At 49.8% G+C, this 20099-nt stretch overlaps 2 protein-coding genes across 2 annotated transcripts in view; one reads left to right on the top strand and one right to left on the bottom strand.

Annotated features, from left to right (window-relative positions):
* Positions 1-721: 721 nt before the first annotated feature.
* TAF8 (TATA-box binding protein associated factor 8) lies at positions 722-18256 on the bottom strand (the record flags this gene model as incomplete). The annotated part of the gene is made up of 9 exons (XM_082847302.1): positions 722-1581; positions 1886-2025; positions 8937-9079; positions 10522-10669; positions 12931-13055; positions 14431-14493; positions 14846-14944; positions 17279-17435; positions 18212-18256. The coding sequence occupies 9 exons, from the start codon at positions 18254-18256 to the stop codon at positions 1569-1571; spliced, it is 933 nt and encodes a 310-aa protein (XP_082703428.1). The 3' UTR covers positions 722-1568.
* Positions 18257-19581: 1325 nt separating this feature from the next.
* CCND3 (cyclin D3) overlaps positions 19582-20099 on the top strand; it is an 81746-nt gene continuing 81228 nt past the window's right edge. The window contains exon 1 of the mRNA XM_082849164.1: positions 19582-19642. The gene's annotated coding sequence lies outside the window, so the exon portion shown is untranslated. The remainder of the gene's footprint in view (positions 19643-20099) is intronic.

The following is a 20099-nucleotide window of genomic DNA, read 5'->3' as shown; positions in this document are numbered from 1 at the left end:
CTATATTTAAACTCAACAGGCCAAGAATCACCAAGAGCCAACTGACAAGCTCAGAGGGGGTCAGCAGAGGCCCGATCTGGCTACTTTCAACTGGAGGAGTCTCAGGTCACTACAAACCGGAAAAACTCTTATTTGGTGCAGAGCTGGGGAATCCGATTTTCTCACTCAGTATCCTCTCTTCAGGTGCTGACGAGCAGCACTTTCCTTCCAGCCAGTGGGATGAAATGCTGAGAGAACAGTGAGGCCAGAGGAGCGTGGAGCCTGCTGTCAAGTCACCAGGATTTTCGAGTTTTCAAATTCACCAAGAGGACGGAAGGTTAAGAGATGACTGTGGAAGCCGAGTATCAGAAGAGCTCAGTGTGGACCTTAGGACACTAACCCAGGATTCTCCTCCTTTACCCTATGTTAACCTCCAGGTGTCACTGGCATTTCTCTTCCTCCAAATTGGTTTTAAAACCTCTTCCTTTGGAGAACAGTCAAAAGGTACCAGCTTGCCCAGCATCTTTCTTTTTTGGTTTGTAGGGCACATCAAGGATAAAGAGGCAAAGAGGCTGGACAGATTCAGACCTGCAGGCTCTTCTTGGCCCACTTCTGCCATAAGGTGGGCACGTGGCCTTCCATCCATGCCAACTTCCAGCAGACCGAACAGGTTTCTCAGCTTTCAGAACATGAGGCTAAGCCCGGCCTTCAACATCTCATCCCCGCCACCTCCCACCCCCCCAGCAAATCCTTTTCCTACTGCATAAAACCAGTGATTCCTCCATCAAATCACAGTGTAACATATCCACTGATGTAGGCTCTTGTCAAAGAAAATCTCTTTTCCCAGGATGGGGCACAACTTGGTTGTTCCCAAGCACATGGTCCACAGAGGGACAGTAAATGATAAACCCCTCAGGAGAGGGTGCTGCCCTGCTTTAGGGAGCTTTCATCAGATGCCGATGAGAGTCAGTACTGCCTTTCATTCTACTCCACACGCATCTGCTTATGCCTCCTGACTCCTGCCGGCCCCAGACTGAGGCTGCGACGGGTGGGCCTCCTGTTTCCAACATGTTAAAGGAGGGAAAGTCACCTTCGATCAGCTCTACGGGGCACGTGGAGCCCAGGTGAGGTGAGAAGTAAGGAGGTTCTAGGATGATAAAATAGGCGCCACAAACTATCAGTCAATAAAAGGGGTCAAGATATCCTGAAATACAAACTAAGCAAAGTCTTTCCGGCAGTGAGCAAAGCAGGCAAAGAGACCTTTCTTTCCTGCCACCTTCCCTGGTCTCCCAGGTTTCAAGGAATCAAGTTCCATGACTATAAACGAAGTCACTGGCTGCTCCTGTGCCCCACGGTATGGCCCGGCTGATTTAAAAAGCCTCATTGTTACCATCGTATCTTCGTCAACCCAAACATCCAGTGAAAACAGGTAATCTTAATAGAGAGTTTGCTATTAAAATCATGCCCGGTCACACCCTAGAGCCTCGGCTTGTCCCCGAGGCGGCCACCCTCTTCTTCCCTCGAGTGGCTTTAACTCCCCCAGGAGGGTGGCATCCGCGTCTCTCTACAAGGCAGGCTTCCTTCTCAGCTCATGAGAGGGACCTAGAAAGAAGAGGAATCCATGCAGCCCGCCTGGTGGGGGCCCCAGCTGCTCTCCTTCTTGCGGGGGAACAACTGCTGGGCTGTGAGGGTTGGTCCCTGGGCTGCAGGATGCTCAACCTCCATGCAACAAAAGGTACATGCGGGAGATGAGGACGGAGAGGAAAGGGGAAAACATTCCCCTCTCATCAGAGTAGCTCTCCCCAAGGTTCAGAACCACCGGTGAGCCTCTCTTTTCTGCCAAGGAGCAGAGAAGGCCACCGCGGTTGGCCAGGGAGGCCTCTCTGCACCCTGGCCTCCAACTCACTTCTTCCTGCGGATCTTGGGTTTCTTCACAGGCCGCAGATAGGGGTTATCGATGATGTTCTCCTCCCCGTTCCGGCTCCCCGACAAGGAAGGGTTCTGCTGCAGGACAGAGGTGTTCTCCTTCTCGGCTCCAGAATCATCCTTTGAGCAAAAGCCGAAATAAAGCAAAATACCAAATGGCATAAGGAAAGAGATCATGCCCACGGTAAGAACTACTGTTAGCATCCCTTTCGTTGAGAAATTAGAAGCCCAAGCACCACCTTTTGGCTAATGTGCCTCTCTCTGCCCCAGACGAAAGGAGGCCAGGCAGCGGCTGCTATCAGAGGAAGGCGAGAGCACCAGCTTTGACACAGTGGAACACAGAACACCAGACCCTGAACCTCTTCAGAGGCAGGGACAGGACTTACAAGGAACAGAGAACTGGGAGGGGCAGAGTCAGGGGCTACAATTTACACGCTTCAGGGAGGAAGCCCAGCCTGTGCGGAGTCAAAGAAAAAGAGAAGTGGCTCCCGATGCCCGGCAGGACTGAGAGGTACAGGACTGAACAAATCATGTGCACAGGGCACCCCCGGACCAAAACTCACGTAAATCATGATCGGTTTTCCCGCAAATTCTCAAATATCTGGTACTTGCAACATGGTACAAATGATCATATCCCAGCAGAGGCCAGAAACTGCTCAAGCCCTGCGAGCTCCCATGAGGGCAAAGCAGCACGTGCGGGCACCCACACAGGAACATCATCCCAAACCTCCACCTGCAGCCCCGGGATCAGGCCTTTTGCTGTGCGTTTTTTGAGGAAAGTGATTTTGGAGAAAAGTTTGTAAGTTTGAATATATTCAATATGATCTCAGTTAAACAGTTTTTAAAAAAATCACAATGGGATGTAGACACAGAAAACAGTAATATGTAGAAGTTTTACAAACGGCTTCTGGAAATATGGATGATTGATTCTCCTTTCCTTTTTTACACGCTCTTCTATTTTCCAAGTTCTTTAAAATGAGCAGAAGCTGCAGGCGAAGGGGATAAAAATCACACGAAGCAGCTCAGGCCCAAGGGGCTATAAGGGACCAGAAGCAGCTGGTTGGGCTGCGCCCCCTGGTGACAGACCAGTGGTTCTGTCACTGGGATTCCCGTTCTGTAACTTGAGGCAAAAGAGGACTTGACCTCAACCAGGAGATTATGCTGTCAGAAGACAGCGGGACAGTGGACAGATGGAAGGCTCTCCCATAGGGACCACTGGCCTAGGACGGCGGCGCCAGTCTGGGCTCAACGAGACTAAAGAAAGCAATGACTTTGAGGTTCGGCTGCGTGCCCTCTCACTGCCCATCAGCCCTGTTCTCCCCAGAGGCCCAGTTCATCCAGGGCCCCTGTGCCTTCCCTCTCCAACACCCAGTCCGGTGGCACCAGAGTCACTGTGGACCTCCCGGAGGCTCTCTTGAAAGCGAGTACCCCAAGATCAGCCTGGCTGGCTCGTGCCAGACTAGGTGCCGGACACAACGTCTGACCACACCCAGACCTGCTTTGGATACCAGGCTCTGACCTTTCTGAAGTTCTTAACAGCTCGGTTTAGTAGCTCACCCCTACCTCCCTCCTCTCATCTCTCTACAGGAAACGCCCAACCTTCAAAGTTACTGGAAGTTCAACTGTGCCTTAAGTGCTTCCTGAGATGATTAGGGTGGAGGGGACCCAGTCAGGGGTGCCCTGGGATCACTGCTGGAGGCTCCTCCCACTCAGCTCGCTATGCCGCATGAGGCCAGGACTTGGGGCACGAGTCATGGGACAACAGGCTTCTCTACGCCCAAGGAGAGCTTCTGGAAATGCCACTTTCTTTGCTGTCTTTGGGGACAGGGAGCCTTGAGATGGGGAGGGACAGGAGGAGTAGACAAAAGAAGTAAAGTACTAAAACGACTGAGATTTGTAAAAACAGGTGGGAGTAGAAAGGTCTGTCAGGAGCGACCTGGGCCGGGAAAGGCCAGACTCAGGGCACGCTCCTCATGCACGCCCCTCATGCACCCCATGCGCCCTGGGTGACTGCATCCAGCCTCACAGCTTCTACCACCACTTCCACGGCAGCATCCCCCACTTGAACCTCCCCAGCCCTCACATCTCCCTTGACCTCCAGGCCTGCACGGCCACTGTCGCTCAACCACCCGCCATCTCCACGTGGCAGGCAAGCAGGCATCTCAAATTCAACGTGCCTAAAACTAAACCACGAGCACAAACAGCTTCTCCCACTGTCTTCCCGTCCTGTCCTCCCAGCTGTCCAAGTCCAAAACTCTGCAGTCACTCCTGCTTGCTTTCTTTCTCTGGCATCCCACAGCCAATCTGTTAGGAAAACTTCTTGGCCTTATCTTCCAAATACAGGCAGAATCTGACCACTTCCACTATCTCTTCCGCGACCCACCTGGTAGGACCTACCAGTGTCTCTTACCCAGATGGACAACAGCCTCCTAACTGGCTTCCCGCCACAGTCCCTCCTCTGCCTGTCCCATTCTCACCAGCGCAGCCAGTGCTCCTTGGAGAAGTTCAGACCTGCCTCTCCTCTGCTCCACACCCTCCCAGGACTCCCACTTCATCCAATGAAAAGACAGTTCTTAAAACTGCTCACAAGGCCCCGCCTGATCTAACCTCTCCCTCCCCTCCCCCGGCCCCACCTTCCTCAGTCACACCTCTACTCTCCTTTGTGCTATTCCCCAGGGCCTTTGCACTGGCTGTTCCCTTTCCAGGGCACTCTTCCCCAGAGATCCACATGGCTCACTCCCTCACCTCCTTCAAGACTCTGCTCAGACGTCACCTTCTCTGTGATGTGTACCCTGAGCACCCTATTTAAAACTGAAACCTCCACCCTTTACCCTGGATCCTCCCCTACTCAGTTTTCCCCCCGTAGCACTTTCATCTTTTACATACTATATAGTGATGCATTTATGTATTACGTCTATGGTCATTCCCCCACTGCCAACACACGGGCTCCCGAGATGCAGCTGTTGTCTTTGTTCTGGTCACTGATGTGTCCCAAGCACTCACAACAGTATCTGGCACTTACCAGGTACTAAACAAACACTTGCTGAGGACATGAATGGTACACTGTTCAGAAAAGAGTAAAAGTTGAGACACTGGGGTTGCCTGCAGAAGGCAGCTCGTTGAAATGTATGAGAAAAGAATCCTCTGATACGCCAATTTAAAATGAATAGCCCTGGGACTTCCCTGGCGGTCCAGTGGTTAAGACTCCACGCTTCCACTGCCGGGGGCGCAGGTTTGATCCTTGGTCAGGGAACTAAGATCCCACGTGCTGCGCAGTGTGGCCAATAAATAAATAAACAAAATGAATAGCCCCTTCATGTTCCTAGATGGAGTAACCAGAACCAAGTTAAACAAAGTAACTACCTAGCAACAGTCCTTGACAGCTGTGACCTTGATAGATAAAAGAACAATTTAAAACACCAGTTATTGAACTTCCCGTAACAATGTCTGTAAATGCTAATGACAGAAAACAACGTAAACATCCACAGGGGACTGGCTCACTAAGTCCACACAATGCAACAGGAAGAAGCTATGCGGAGGGATGAAGCAGGTCCTCACATACAGCGTGCAACGACCACCGAGATATCGCCACAAAGAAAGCAAGCAAGGGGAAAGAACTGTTTGTGCTTAAAATAACAATTAAAAAACATCTCTAGAAGGATTCACAAGAGACTGGTGACACTGGTTGCTTTGTAGGAGGGAAAATGGATGACAGGGAACAAGGACAGGTGAAAGACTGTCACCATATATCTTTTCATACATTCTGAGTCTTAAACATATGATTGTATTTGCCAGTCCAACGAAATAACAAGCCCAACTGACTGTCATAAATTGTTGCTGGAATCCTTTTCTTGAAGTCTTTTTATTTATTTATTTTGTACAGAAGAGCATATGGTCATACAGCAGGGGCAGGGGGAGGGGGGCAGTGGGTACCATGAGCGGCCATGTGCCAGGCACCTGATATGGATGAGCTCATTTTATCTCAGGCTCCTCACTTCCCCTTGAGGTAGGTGTTCCTACTCCTATTTGCATTTGTGAGGAAACAGACTCAGATGCTGGGTCATGAGCTGGAAAGTACCCTGGTCTGGATCTGAGGCCAGGCCAGTCTGACTCTGAGGCTCAGATCTTTCTAATCTTCCTGTCTGGCTTGGCCTCAGGCAGTTCCTGGCATCCTTTCAGCCTCGGTTCACTCACCGCCATGACCTCACCTATGTCATTACATTACCCGGAGTTTTAGATAACACATCTGCAAGCCCTTTAGCTGCTTTGTACTTATAAAGGGACAGTGACGTTTGTTTAGAAGACTCCGCCTTCTCATAAGGTGAACCTCATCTTAGTCTGTGCCACAATCACCATATCTCAGACCAAATTAACTGAGTCCAAAACAGAAGTGTAGAATAACAAAGCTCCTCTGCTCTATGCAGAGCCATGGGCTCCCAGCCCTAATTCTGAAAGGAATAATTCAACATTAAAGAAATGTGTGTTCAGGCACGGGAGACCTTCAGCAAATACTAGAGTCAGCACTGGCACTCTGCACCTGCATCCTGGGGCCTCACACCTCAGAGAACACGAGGAACCCTCAGTCCAGCTACAATCACTGAGCCATCCCTTGCTTAAAAGCCAGGGCCAACCTTAAAGGATGGGTGAATGTGGTAACCTGACTCTTAGGGTCCTGTAAGCTTTAAAGGCATCAGAGCTTCAGCAGGTCTGTGAGTCTACTTGGCACTTTCTCCCCTGATGCAGGAACGAGAGCGGGTCTTATCCTCTTACTTGCTGAGTACAATACAGCGTAACCAGAAAAGAACACCCACCAGTTTCAACAAGCACACCTCCCCACCGACCTTTGTCTCTGTGCCCACACATTTTATCTCCTATCCTGGCTCTGAAATGTCCACAGTAAGGCTAACCCCTCCTTTTGGGCACTAAATCCCATGCCCTCTCCCTCACCAAAGATCATCATTCCAAAATGTTTCTTTCTCTCCTGCATCAACTTTACCAGATCATTTTCATCAGCATACAAACATCCTGTTATTTCTTTTATTTTAAAAAACAAATAAGGGACATCCCTGGCAGTCCGGTGGTGAGGACTCCACGTTTCCACCGTGGGGGGGTCCACGTTTGATGCCTGGTTGGGGAACTAAGATCCCCCAAGCTGCAAGGTGCGGCTAAAAAAATCAATACATAAAATTTAAAAATAAAGATAAAAAACAAAACACCTCTCTGACCTCCTTAATTCTCCCCCTTTAGTTACCGCTCCATTTTCTCTCCTTCCCTTCACAGCAAATTTCCTTGAAACCATGGTCTACATTAATGGAACTTTCTGTGATGATTTAACTGTTCATATCTGTGCTGCCCAGTGGGTAGCCACGAGCCACAGGTGGCCACTGAAATGTGGCTGGTGTGACCAAGGAACTGAATTTTTTTGTTTTACTTAATTTACATCAATTCAGACTTAAATAGCCACATGTGGCTACTGGCCACTGTAACGGACAACACAAGTCCACACTCACCGACTCCAGTTCCTCTCTTCTCTTTCTCTTTGAATTCACTTGCTCTCATTCTTCCTGAAATTGCCATTGTCAAGGTCACAAACTGCATGCCTGTTGCCAAATCTAATGGGCAACATCTCAGTCCTCAGATGACTGGAACTAACTGCAGCTTCAGACACAGCTGATCACCCTCTTCTCCCTGAAACACTTTCTTCCCTTGGCCTCCGGGACGCCGCAGCCCCCCCACACACACCCCCTCCCCGGTTCCACCACCTTTCCCGCTGTGCCTTCTCCGTCTTCTTGGCCGGTTCCTCATCTCCTCACCCTCTGAACAGCGCAGAGCCCCAGGGCTCAGCCCTGGCACCTCTTCTCTATTTTATCCTCACTCGCCCCCTAGGCACTCACCTGGTCTCGTGGTTTAAACACTATCTACATGCCGAGGACTCCCAGGTTTGCATCTCCTGAGCCCAAAAGCTCCTTGAACTCCAATGCGCCTATCCACCTTCCTACCTGACCCCACCACCCGTATGTCTAATAAGCATCTCAACCTTACCTCGTGTAAACCTCTACTCCTGGCTTCCCCCCTACACCTGTTCCACCCAACCGTCTCGCCTGTCTTGGCTGAGGGAACTTCCATCTTGCCTGTTGTTCAGGAAAAAACCCTTGCATTTATCTTTGACTCTCTTTCTCTCACATCCACTCCATCAGTCGCTTCTGCTCCGAAAATAATCTAGAATCTGACCAAATAATCTACCTGTGTCTTCACCTCTACCACCATCTCTCAGCTTCTTGCACCAGCCTCCCGACCGGTCTGCTTCTGCCCTCACCCTCTGTAGTCCACCCTCGACCCAGCAACCTCACCGATCCCGAGACCCTCCTCTGCTCAGTATGTCCAGGGGCTCCCATCGTACTGACAAGAAGCCCAAGTGCTTACGTACCGTTAAGACCTGACTTCCCCAGGAGCTCTCTGACCTCGTCCCCTGCTCTCCTCCCCCCCATTCTGCTCATGCCACACTGGCCACCCTGATGGCCTTGCCATTCCTCAGCACAACAGCACCCACCTCAGGGCCTTCGCATCTGCTATTCCCTCTGTGGGGAACGCTCTACTCCCAGATACGTGCGAGCCTTGTTCCCTTCAGGTCTTTACTCACCTGTCATCTTCTCAGTCACCCAATCTAATACCACATCCCCCAGGCCCGTACCTACTCCCATCTCCTAATTTCTCACTTTTCCTTAGCTCCTTTAGGGAAGGACATTTTGCCTATCTTGCCTCCTGCTAATTCCCTAGCACCTGGCACCTGCCTGACTCTGGCAGGTGCTCATTCAATATTTGTTGAATGAATGAATGGATCCCCAGGACACAGACTTATCCCTCGAGCTAGAGATCGTGCCGCAATTGGATCACCGCAGGCCCATCATGCAAGTCCCTAACATGGGGCCAGAGACCTGAGGTAGGTCCTGTCCAATCCCCAGGGTGATAGGCAGAGAGCAGCATGGGCTACTGCGGGGGGCGTGCTGAAGCGGGCAGAAGGCAGGACCCACCGTGTTGATGTGAAGAGGGAGGTTCTCTGTGTCTGTCTGCTCGTCCTGCTCCGAGGAATCCGTCTCCTCCATTTGTTGCATCTCCAGCTCAGACGGAAGAAGAGCGGTCAGGTAGGGGATGGTGAAAGGCCTGGCAGCAATCACTGGGGGGTTGGAAGAGAGGCCGAGAGCCTTATGACAGATCAGCGAGCAGCAGCGAATGACAGTGATGGCTAACACGCTCGAGCGCTTAGCACAGGCCAGGCAGTGTCCTACAGGCTTCACGTGTTATCTTTAATTCTCGCCTCCACCCTATTAAGTAAGTACAATTACCAACCCCATTTTACAGATGGGGAACCTGAGGCCCGGAGAGGTTACGTGACCTCCTCAAGCACACCGGAAGTGGTGGAGTGGGATTTGAACTCGGGCAATATGACTGCACAGCCTACTTTTACCAAGTACCACTAAAATCAGAGAGAACTGGGGCTGAATCCTAGCAAAGCATCAGGTCAGTTAACCCCCAGCCTCATTACTAGAGCAGGGATGTGGATCCCTTCAACCTGAAGGACTCACGTCCCAACAGCAGACTTGAGAACTCTCTGCGTGGAAGTATATCCACTGAGCTAGCGGGCACTTCAGGTACATGAGTGACCCAATTCCTCCAAAAAGCACCGAGGCTGAGTAGGCGAAATCATTAAATAAATAAACAAATAAAAGTAAGCAAGTAAATAAATAAGTAAGTAAATAAATAAATAAATAATAAAAAGAAAGTCTCTGTGCACACTTCCATGGTAGAATGTCATTATCAGGAGACACTCTAAGGTTATTTTTAACATGGCTCAGATGTGGAGTTCTGCAGACAGAAAGAGCTAGGTTTGAATGCTATCTACTCTCCGTGTGACCTTGGGCAAATTACTTCATTTCTCTTCTCTCTAAGCCTTGGCTCCTGGAATGGTGGAAGTAACAGTTCCTAACTCAGAGGCTCACTCGAGGAGTTCATGAGATAACGTAGGGAAGGTGAGTAGCACAGTGTCTGGACTTAATAACTTAGCCGCTGTGGTTCCGGGCCAAGGCACACAGCGAGAATCCAACAGGAGCTTGCTGACTGAATGAATCATCTAAACCAATCTCCCTCACTCCCCTTTGGAAACACTGAGGCTTGTGGAGAGGAAGACACTTGGTCACACAGTGAAACGATAGTGCTGAGATGAGAAATTATATGGTGAGTCCTGTGAGAGGACTTGGTGAAGGCAAAGTCTGGCAGAGGTTCTTTAACTGCCCTGCCCCCCGCCACCAGGGTCCTTCTACCACCAGGGCTGCCCCTTCTGCTAAATGAGCCTCTCTGATGCCTGGGGCTCAGTCACCCTCGAGGTAACCTCAACTCAATGCACTTCAAGTGCCCAATCCCAACAGAGGCCATTACTGTTTTGGAGTCATCAGTTAGGGACAGGCCCTTAAGACCTAGAAAAAGGAGCCAGAAATGAAGAACAAGTCCCACAAGACAAGGACAAAGCTTATTCGTTTTTTCCAATGACACTGAGAGAGAGGGAAGATGGGGCGATGATCTCAAAGGACAAGCCAGGGTCCACAGAGGGGAGACACTCACAGGGAAACGTGCTGACGTCATCTTTGAAAAGACTCTGGGTCTCGCCGGTCTTGGCCATAAAACGGGTGAGTGCCCGCTCCACGTCTCGTCTCTGGGACGCGGCCTTCTCCCGCAGGACCTGGTAGTCCGACACAGGCTCACGGTACGTCTAAAGGGAGAACAGCAAAGACACTAGAGAAATACCAATGACTACACTGCCCTCCTCGGGTTCCTGCCTTGCTGTTGCTCTGTCCTCCCACCCTTTAAATGACCCCTACCGTCACTGAGAGCAGAGATCCCCAAGGGCAGAGGAAGGGCAGAAAGAAACAATATAACTATGATTAACATTTACTTTGAATCTTAAAAGTTAAGAAATATACAAACATTTACATTTACGTGATCCCGGGCCTTCATTTAGCTCCAGCAACAGCTGGACTCAGGCATAAGAGACACATCCTGAAGGGAGAGTGGCAATTCTCAGCCCCACACACCTGCCGGGGAAGCCCTGCCAGGGAAGCCCTGCCGGGGACCACCCAGGGGCCCTCAGTGTAACATGACAACAGAACTTTCTGACATGTTTAAAGTCTTCCCAAGATGAAGAATTTAACAGGATTCTGAACATGCTGGTTAAAAACATTAAAATGCAAGATCTTACAATTATTTTTAACATAACCGTTTGACATTTAAAAAGTTGGAAATTTAATAAGAAAATTTTAACATAAGTCTTCAAATAATTGGTAGATGAGAATGAAAAAAATTATTTTATGATTTATTAAGGGCAGCCTAAGATCCCACCTATCTTTGTACTGTACCTTTTTCAACTATGAGAGCTGTTAAAGTATCAAAATAAACTGAACTTAGCACCAGACCTCCTACTTCGTATTCCACCAGGTATTAAACCAAGATTTCAAAAAATACAAAAGCTGAGGCTATAACGTGGCTGCCACTAAAAAGGAGCACCAGTTTCCTGAACCTTTAATAAGGGTCAGATGATCTTTCAACGTACATTGTTTTAATACTGTGTTACATTATAACATTCACGTAAATGAGCAAACAAATACTGAAGCATGTGCTTAATACTATACTGACAGACATATGCTACAAAAGAGTTAGAGACTGCTGTGGGTTGAATTATAGCCCCCTAAAAAAAAGACGTGTGGAAGGCCTAACCCCCAGGACCCCAGAATATGATCTCATTTGGAAATAGGGTCATTGCAAGATGTAATCAGTTAACATGAGGTCATATGAGTAGGGTGGTAAGAATCCGATGTGACTGGTGTCCTTATAAGAAATGGCCACGTGAAGACGGAGATACAGAGAGAGGGCCATGTGAAGAGGAAGACTGGAGTGACGCACCTACAAGCCAAGGGGCGCCACGAACTGCCTAGAAGCCACCTGAGGCTGGGCGAAGGTTTCACAGGGAGCCTGCCGACACCTTGATTTTGGACTTCTAGCCTCTGGAACTACAAGATAATACACTTCTGTTTTTCTGAGGAACCGAGTTTGTGGCACTTTACAGCAGCCCTAGGACACTAATACAGAAAATCCTGGTCAAGAGCAATGGCTGCGTTGCAATGGTGGCTGACCACCTGCTCCTCTGCCCCGTATCCTGAGGTGTGGAAAAATCTCCTGGAGGACTTGCCCCAACCCTGCATCGTGGCCATATTTGCACCGGGACGCAGTGTGGAGGCGGGGACACAGGAAGCGAGTAGAAGAGCCTCTGGGGACTCCTATGCACACTGTACCTTCCCAAAGGAAGGTGAAATCGCTAGAAGGCAAATTGGAACACGGAGGACATGTTCGGAGGACATCTGAACTAAGGAGGACAACTAGACTTGTCCCACACAGACCCAGAGCTCACAGTTGTGATAAGTTCCATTTCATATTACCAAGTTTTATTTTTTGTTTTTTTTTGGGGGGCCACACCATGCAGCTTGTGGGATCTTAGTTCCCAGACCAGGGATTGAACCCAGGCCCTCGGCAGTGAAAGCACGGAGTCCTAACCACTGGACTGCCAGGGAATTCCCCCAAGTATGTTTTAAGTAACTCTTTCCCTGATTTCAAAAATAACTCTTAGCTATTATGGAAAATTTGGGAAACCCAGAAAAGCACACACAAAACAACAGTTACCTATAATCCCACCAAGAATTACTACTAGCATTTTGTGGAATGTGTCTCTTCTCTACGTGGCTAGGTTCCTCTGTGGGACAGGCGAAACGGTGCCACTTTCAGTTCATTTATTAACTATATTTTCGCCAGCAAACTGGAGAAGATAATTCTCCTTTGCCAAATTGTTTTCCAGTGAGGAACGACATTGTGAGTTCTGAACTACCCTGTGACCAACAAACTTCTGGACTCCAGCCTGACAGCCAGGAAAATGGAGTCTGCTTTTGCGTCAGTCATAGCCCCCAGGGTGGCCTTGTCACTCACCGGAGTTTTGATGTAGGTGTGGGGGTCGGGGAACTCGGGAAAATGGCTGGGGATGTGTGGCGGGTGGGGTCGGTTCTGTCCTGCAGTGAGGGCCTTGGGGGTCACCGGCTGATTGGTCACTGGAGCTGCAACAGAGTCACCGGCGGTTACTCTTCTACCCAAGGCCTCGCGTCTCTACCCACACCCTCCTTTTCTCAAAGTAAATCCTGGACCTCAATGTTCTATGCGACAGGCACTTTGTAATTCTACCAATAAAAGGCCTTTAATGGCCTGAGGACCTGAAAAGGCACCTCCGCCCCCCAACAACGCCCAGCACGGCATGACCTGGGGTGACATTCCCATCTACAACAATCCTGACTGCATGTCTCTTAGGGCGGTGAGTGCGGGGCTGAGACAAGCTAACCACATAAAGAGCAGGTTGAGGACCTAAGGAAGTTAGGTGGGCTGCTAACTCCTTTCAAGAACCCAGGTAACAAAGACAGACACGGAGCCAGGGTAAGTTAAGCGAGGGCCAACGAGAGCAAGAGGGGTTGAAAATGGCACCTTTCACTACCACTTTGAGAGGAGCATCTTAAAACGATGTCAGCTGGGCTTCCCTGGTGGTGCAGTGGTTAAGAATCCACCTGCCAATGCAGGGGACGCAGGTTCTATCCCTGGTCCGGGAAGATCCCACGTGCCGCGGAGCAACTAAGCCCGGGCACCACAACTACTGAGCCTGCGCTCTAGAGCCCGCGAGCCACAACGACTGAGCCTGTGTCGTGCTGCAACTATTGAAGCCCGCGCGCGCGTAGAACCCGTGCTCCACAGCAAGAGAAGCCACCGCAATGAGAAGCCCATGCACCACAACGAAGATTAGCCCCCGCTCGCCGCAACTAGAGAAAGCCCGTGCACAGTAACAAAGACCCAACACAGCCAAAAAGGAAAAGATGCCAGCCTGAAAGGAGTGATGGAAAAAAAAATCTAGTGAATTCTCCTGAGGTCCTGCAAACCCAAACTAGTTACTCCAATCAACTCAGTTTATGGCACTCAGTGTATCTAAGGCAGAGATCATCAGACTTCTTGTATAAAGGGACAGGAGGTAAATATTTTAGGTTTTGCAAGCTGTGCAGCCTGTCACAACTACTTAACTCTGCCATTATTGCATGAAAACAACCATAGATAATAAGTAAACTTGGCTGTGTACCAACAAAAGTTTATTTACAAAACAGGAGGTGGACCACGTTAGGCCTACAGGCCATAGTTTACTGACCCTTGATCTAAGGAAGAACAAGCATGCTCACATTTTTCAAGTAGCATTGAGATGGTTTACCTTTCTGGTGACTGAACTTCACATCCTAATCTGACTAGCCCAAATAACGATTACATGGTAGGTAGCCCCAAATAATGGAAGGGAGCCTGCAACGAGGCAGTAGCTACACACCAATCCCTGCCCTAGTCAACCAATTCATTCCACCAGCATTAACTGAGCACTCCTGAGTACCTCAGTTCAGAGTCACTTACGGGCAGTGATGACCATCCTCTGAGACCGTTTTGCATAAGCAGGGAGAGTGTCCACATTGAAACCTAAGAAACAGGAGAACAAAAATCACTGCCCAGACCACTGGATACTGAACATGGAAGGGGAAGTAATACTGTGGTGAAATAGTTTAAACTCCCAACACAAGAGCTTTGCTGCCACTCAAAAGAAGCTCCAGCAGAATCCCCGAAGAGGGAGTTAGGAGGCCTCTTAAAGGGGCTCAGAGGAACCCTCTTTTGATAACTCTCTCAAGCAAAAAGCAAACCAGGAGACTCATGAGGGGATTTAAGAATGCTCAGGAGAGGGGGCTGCCTCCTGGGGACTCCTCTCTCTCTCTCTCTCTCTCTCATGCCTCCAACTCAGCTGCACTGAAGAAACGGTAACTGGAGGTGTACTCACCCATCTCGACAAGTGTGACCACAATATCTGACAGTGTGGGCTGCGTCCTGGCTGTGTGCTCACAGTAAGACTTGGCACTCCTCCCAATTTCTGAAATGTCTAGGAAAGGATCAAAGGCAGAAAGTCTTACTCTCAGTTCCCAAACAGTTAAACACAGAATTGCCATATGAGCCAGCAATTCCACTCCTAGATATCCGCCCAAGTGAAGGGAAAACAGGGACTCAAACAGAGTGCATGATGTTCATAGCAGCACTACTTGTGCATCCATGTTCATAGCAGCACTATTCACAGTAGACAAAAGGTAGAAATAACCCAGTGTCCATCCACAGATGAATGGACACATAAAATGTGGTCTATCCATATAATGGAATATTATTCAGCCTTCAAAAGGAATGACATTCTGATACAAGCTACAACATGAATAAACGTTGAAAATATCATGCTAATGAAATAAGCCAGACAGTCAAATATTTTAAGATTCCACTTATATGAGGTATCTAGAAAAAAAAAATTCAGGGCTTCCCTGGTGGTGCAGTGGTTGAGAATCTGCCTGCCAATGCAGGGGACACGGGTTCGAGCCCTGGTCTGGGAAGATCCCACATGCCGTGGAGCAACTGGGCCCGTGAGCCACAACTACTGAGCCTGCGCATCTGGAGCCTGTGCTCCGCAACAGGAGAGGCCACGACAGTGAGAGCCCCACGCACCGCGATGAAGAGTGGCCCCCGCTTGCTGCAACTAGAGAAAGCCCTCGCACAGAAACAAAGACCCAACGCAGCTAAATAAATAAAATTTATTTAAAAAAAAAATTCATAGAGACAAAAAAATTGATTAGGGGTTACCAGGAGTTGGGAGGAACGAGGAATGGGGAGTTACTATTGATGGATACAGTTTCTGTTTAGAATGATGAAAAAGTTGTGGAAATGGATAATGCTGATGGTTGTACAACATTGTGAGTATATTTAACACTACTGAATTGTACACTGAAAAATAATTAAAATGGTAATTTTATGATATGTACATTGTGCCACCACAAAAAAAAAAGGTCTTATTATCTGGTTGTCAAGTTTTTGTTTCTTCTACCTGAAGATGAACCTCTTTTCAGCCATGCTAAACTCCTTCAGGGGAAAGGGGAAGCATGAAGCTGGGCTCCATGAGTGGGTTTCAGAGGTGGATGGGCAGCTCCAGGAAAATTCTGAAATTGTGAATTTTACATACAAAAGAGACTTTTTCTGGGCTGGGTCCACAGGTCAAAACCATTTTCATAATAAAATGAGACATCCTTTGACTTTTTTAGTCTCATTCTCTCATGCAGTTTTCCGGAGGCTATGTCACCTATGATGACATCGTGGCTCTGCTGGATAATGGAATGTGTGCTTGTGCATTCTTATGTTTTAAAATGTTCTCAGTTTTATTTTCTAATGTGACAAAAATCTCTATATATAGAGTCCATGTATACAAAACTCCTTGGGGTCCTCAATATTTAAGAGCCTAATGGGGTTTGAGATGGCTGCTTTAGGAAAACATTTGGTATCTTGAAGTTCCAAACAACAGCTGCAGAGAGTCACCTCAACCCAGATCACAGCCTTCCTGGGGCAGCCCACATCTAGTGACTGATCAAGACCAGACTACAAAGGCAGGGCTTTGGGGGACTGATGTCAGATACTCTGATGGGCAATAGTTGCTCCAGAGCACCCCACTGAGTTGGCCAATTCTTTGTTTGGCCTGTACTGCAGCTCAACTTCTCTCTCTGCCTAAACCTTTCTCTCACTTCCATTCATAGGGTTGATTCTGCCCTCAAACACCTTAAACACCCACAACCCTCATTCCATCCTCCCCTCCCCTCCAAAGGCCCAAAGAGGGAAATACAGTGTACATGCACAAGCCTATGTGAGACCGTTCCAGGCTCCTAAACCTCAAGATACTTCCTTTTAAAAGGGTGTTTTTTTCTTTTTTCCGTTTTCTAAAACTTATTCACCCTCACTCTTTGTATCACATAATATAGCATTTGATTATATAATGTGCAGCATCTATTTCACGGGAATTAATCCTGACTCTCCAATGAAACTGTAAGTTCTTTGAGCATAGAGAACAAACAGCAATAATAACAGCACCTACAAGTCATCGAGAGCTTACAACGTTCCCAGCTTTGACTGTTTTACATATACATCTCACTTATACTCAAAACTCCAGGAGGTACAAATTATTATTCCTTTTCACAAAGGAGGCAATTGAGGTTCAGGAGGTTGAGTGGTTAACCCAAGCTATTAGGTGGCAGAGTGATGACCTACACCCAGGTCTATCTGATTCTAAAGCCTGTAAGTCACGTAACAATGTTCTTCTTTTTCTTAAATTCTCTCTAACACTATCACAACGCAGGACACAGAACAGATGTTTGGTTGACTCGAGGAAGGCCTATTGTTTCCTGGTACTTACAGCTCTGCAGCATCTCTGTCAATGTTTCCACAGATGCTTTCTCAGCACTCTCAAACCCTGCCTCTGTCAGCAGGGAGCTCACAACCACTTGCAGGGTTCGCCTTCGGGCCAGATGGTAGTTATCAGCAGGGTTAGTGGACTGTTTACTTCCTGATCTCTGTGAATCAGCAGCCCAGAAAGAGAAAACGTTTTCATCCAGAGGACAAGGATGCAATCACAGAGTTCACATACTGCCAACGGCAAGCTAAGGTTCTTTTGCTAAATACTTATTTATTAGTGCTTAATAAGATGTAGTAGTCCCTGATGTTTAGACTTACAGCTCTTGGCCAAATGAGTAATAACTGAGCACCCCGGGGGCTCTAAATTCGGAGACAGCCTTTCTGCCTACCTAATACTTACAATTCCAATAACAAAACGGCTGTTTTCTACTTTCTATTTTAGCAGATTATCAGAATATATAGCTGAAGAAACACGCACGATGGGATTGAACTCATATCCATCTCCCGGAAAAAAAGTGACCTCTCTCTTGTTCCTTCCACCTCCACACCACTTTGCTAACGAGGAAAATTAAAACAACAAACAACACATGATGCTAAGTAGAGAACCTACAGGTAGGAAGTATTTTGAAACGGGAATCCCTCCCAACTTTAGCGAGCCAATAAGAAGGCGAAAGCGGCCTCGTTGCACCAATCAGGAGGTGTTCCGGGCTCCCAACCCCCAACAGAGAACGGGCCAATCAGTATACAAGTCCACCAACTCAGGAGGCAACCGCCGAGTCTCGAGAAGGGGGTCACGTACGACCTGAAAGACCCTCCTCCACTTAGAGCTCATGGTGGGGCTGGATTTCTGGGTATAAGATTGTAGCCCAGGCTAGGGGAAAGTTACAGAATGCCCCGACTCTCTCGGCTTCGGCCTCGCGCCTCCCGCCCTTACCGTTCCGGAGCTGCCAGCCCCGGCAGTGGCCGCCGCGTCGGCCATCTTGCTCTGGCGTAATGTGCATGAGCGCAGGGCAGGATGGGGCTTGTAGTCACCGGGCGGGGAGGAGCGGCTAGGGGGCGGGGCGACACGCGCCCCTCTGGGCTTTCCTAGGCCCAGCGGGGTCGGGAGGGTGTGTTGGGTGACCCCGCTCACTTGGCCTTCTGTGAGCGGTGCGTTCAGTAAGCCCCGGAAGTGGCCAGGAAAATGAGCTCTCGGTTTTACACCTATTTTGAAATGAAGTCGCTTTTCGTAAAAAGCACATCCCTGGAACACTCCAAAGGTGCCTGATAGCAACCTCTGCCTGGGTCCCGCTGGGTCCCCATCATTTACTCTCTAGGGGAGGAGTCTGGGATTCTGTATTCTTAAAACCTCCAGGTGATTCTTCTGAGCGGTAAATTTGGGGAAACCTTGTTTTGTGCTGGCGGCCCCTCAGCCCACTTGGAACTAGATCCCAACAGCCACCCAATCCAGGTGTTCCAACGCATCCCGCTGCCTTCTCGCCGTGTATTATTCCGTAGGTATTTGCCGGGCGAGCCGGGAAGCGCCGGCGGCAAGAGGCTGTCCCTTGCCCGCCTTACTCCCAGGCCGTTGCGTCAACGTGGTGCATGTGGTTTTCTGCGGTTTACTCGCGGGTCAGCCTCTCCGGATGGGAGTCCGTCGTGCACCACGCCTATTCGTCTCCGTTTGCGGGTGTCTGGCAGGACGCAGAAGCTGGGTTTGAATCCCAGCACTCGGCAGCTGTGGGATTTCGGGCACATTACCTAATCTCACTGTGCCTCGGTTTCGTCTTTTGCGAAACTGGGATGGGATGGATAGCAGGGGGTAAAATGAGCTAATACACTCAAAGGGTCTATCACTGTGCAGACGGAGAGTAAGAGGTCAAGAAGCAGCGCCTAATGTTATTTATTTCCTGAGAGGCGAGTGGATGAGTGGAAAACGCTCACAGGCAGATGTCTGGAAAACTGCGCCGCGCCTGCCCGCGGGGCGCACCTGCGGCTGGGGGGCACCCCCGCCCCTCACCGGGGGAACGTGCAGCGGGATGTGCGGGCTGGGGTCGCTGCGCAGGCTGAGCCGCCGGGAGGAGTCGGGGCCCAAACCTTAGCTGAGCGGAGCACCCAGCCCCTTTGTCTCCCCCGCCCCCTCTTCCCCACTTCCTGCCCAGCTTTAAACTCGGGATTGGCGGCGCGGCGGCGACTTTGTAAACACGCCGCGCCTGCGGCGGTGGAAACTGGTTTTGTTGGGGCGCCTGGGGGAGGGGTGCACGCCCCTCGCGGTGGCTGGAGGTGGCGACCCCCTCCCCATGTCCCCAAAGACAGAAGCGAGAGGCGGCGGGAGAGAGTGTGTGCAGCCACAGTCGGTGCTCCGGGGGGCTCACCTGCCGAGGAGGTAGGCTCGAGGGCTGGAGAAGCCAAGACAGATGGGTGTCAGCGTCTGCCCTCTTCGCTGGGGCCTCCAAGCTGAGGCTGGACACCTGGGCGGGGTGTCTGAGGTGGAGGGGTTAAGGAGGTCATGGTGTCCTCGTCACCTCCCGGTTGTCTCTCAAAGCTCGGGTCAGTTTCTTTCTGAGTTGCACGTGGCTGAAGGGCGGAGAAGCCCCCCCAAAGCCCTGAGCTTCCTCTGTGTCTGCACAGCCACCCTCCAAGCTGATCTGGAAGCCCAGTGACCTCACTGGGCTGTCTGTTGTCATTCTTCATACCTCAGAGATGGGGTGGGAGGCGGAAGGAGGGCAGAAGCCGTGTGGGCAGGGAGCCTTGGGGTCATCCTGCCAGCCAGGGCCGAGGGAGGAGGCCAGAGGACAGGACTGGAAAGAGGGACCTCTCAGTGGCGGTCCCTCTGGTGTCTG

This window comes from Leucopleurus acutus (genome assembly GCF_964270905.1).
Source record: "Leucopleurus acutus genome assembly, chromosome: 10".
Taxonomy (NCBI): Eukaryota; Metazoa; Chordata; class Mammalia; order Artiodactyla; family Delphinidae; genus Leucopleurus; species Leucopleurus acutus.
This window is presented reverse-complemented; position numbering and strand designations above follow the sequence as displayed.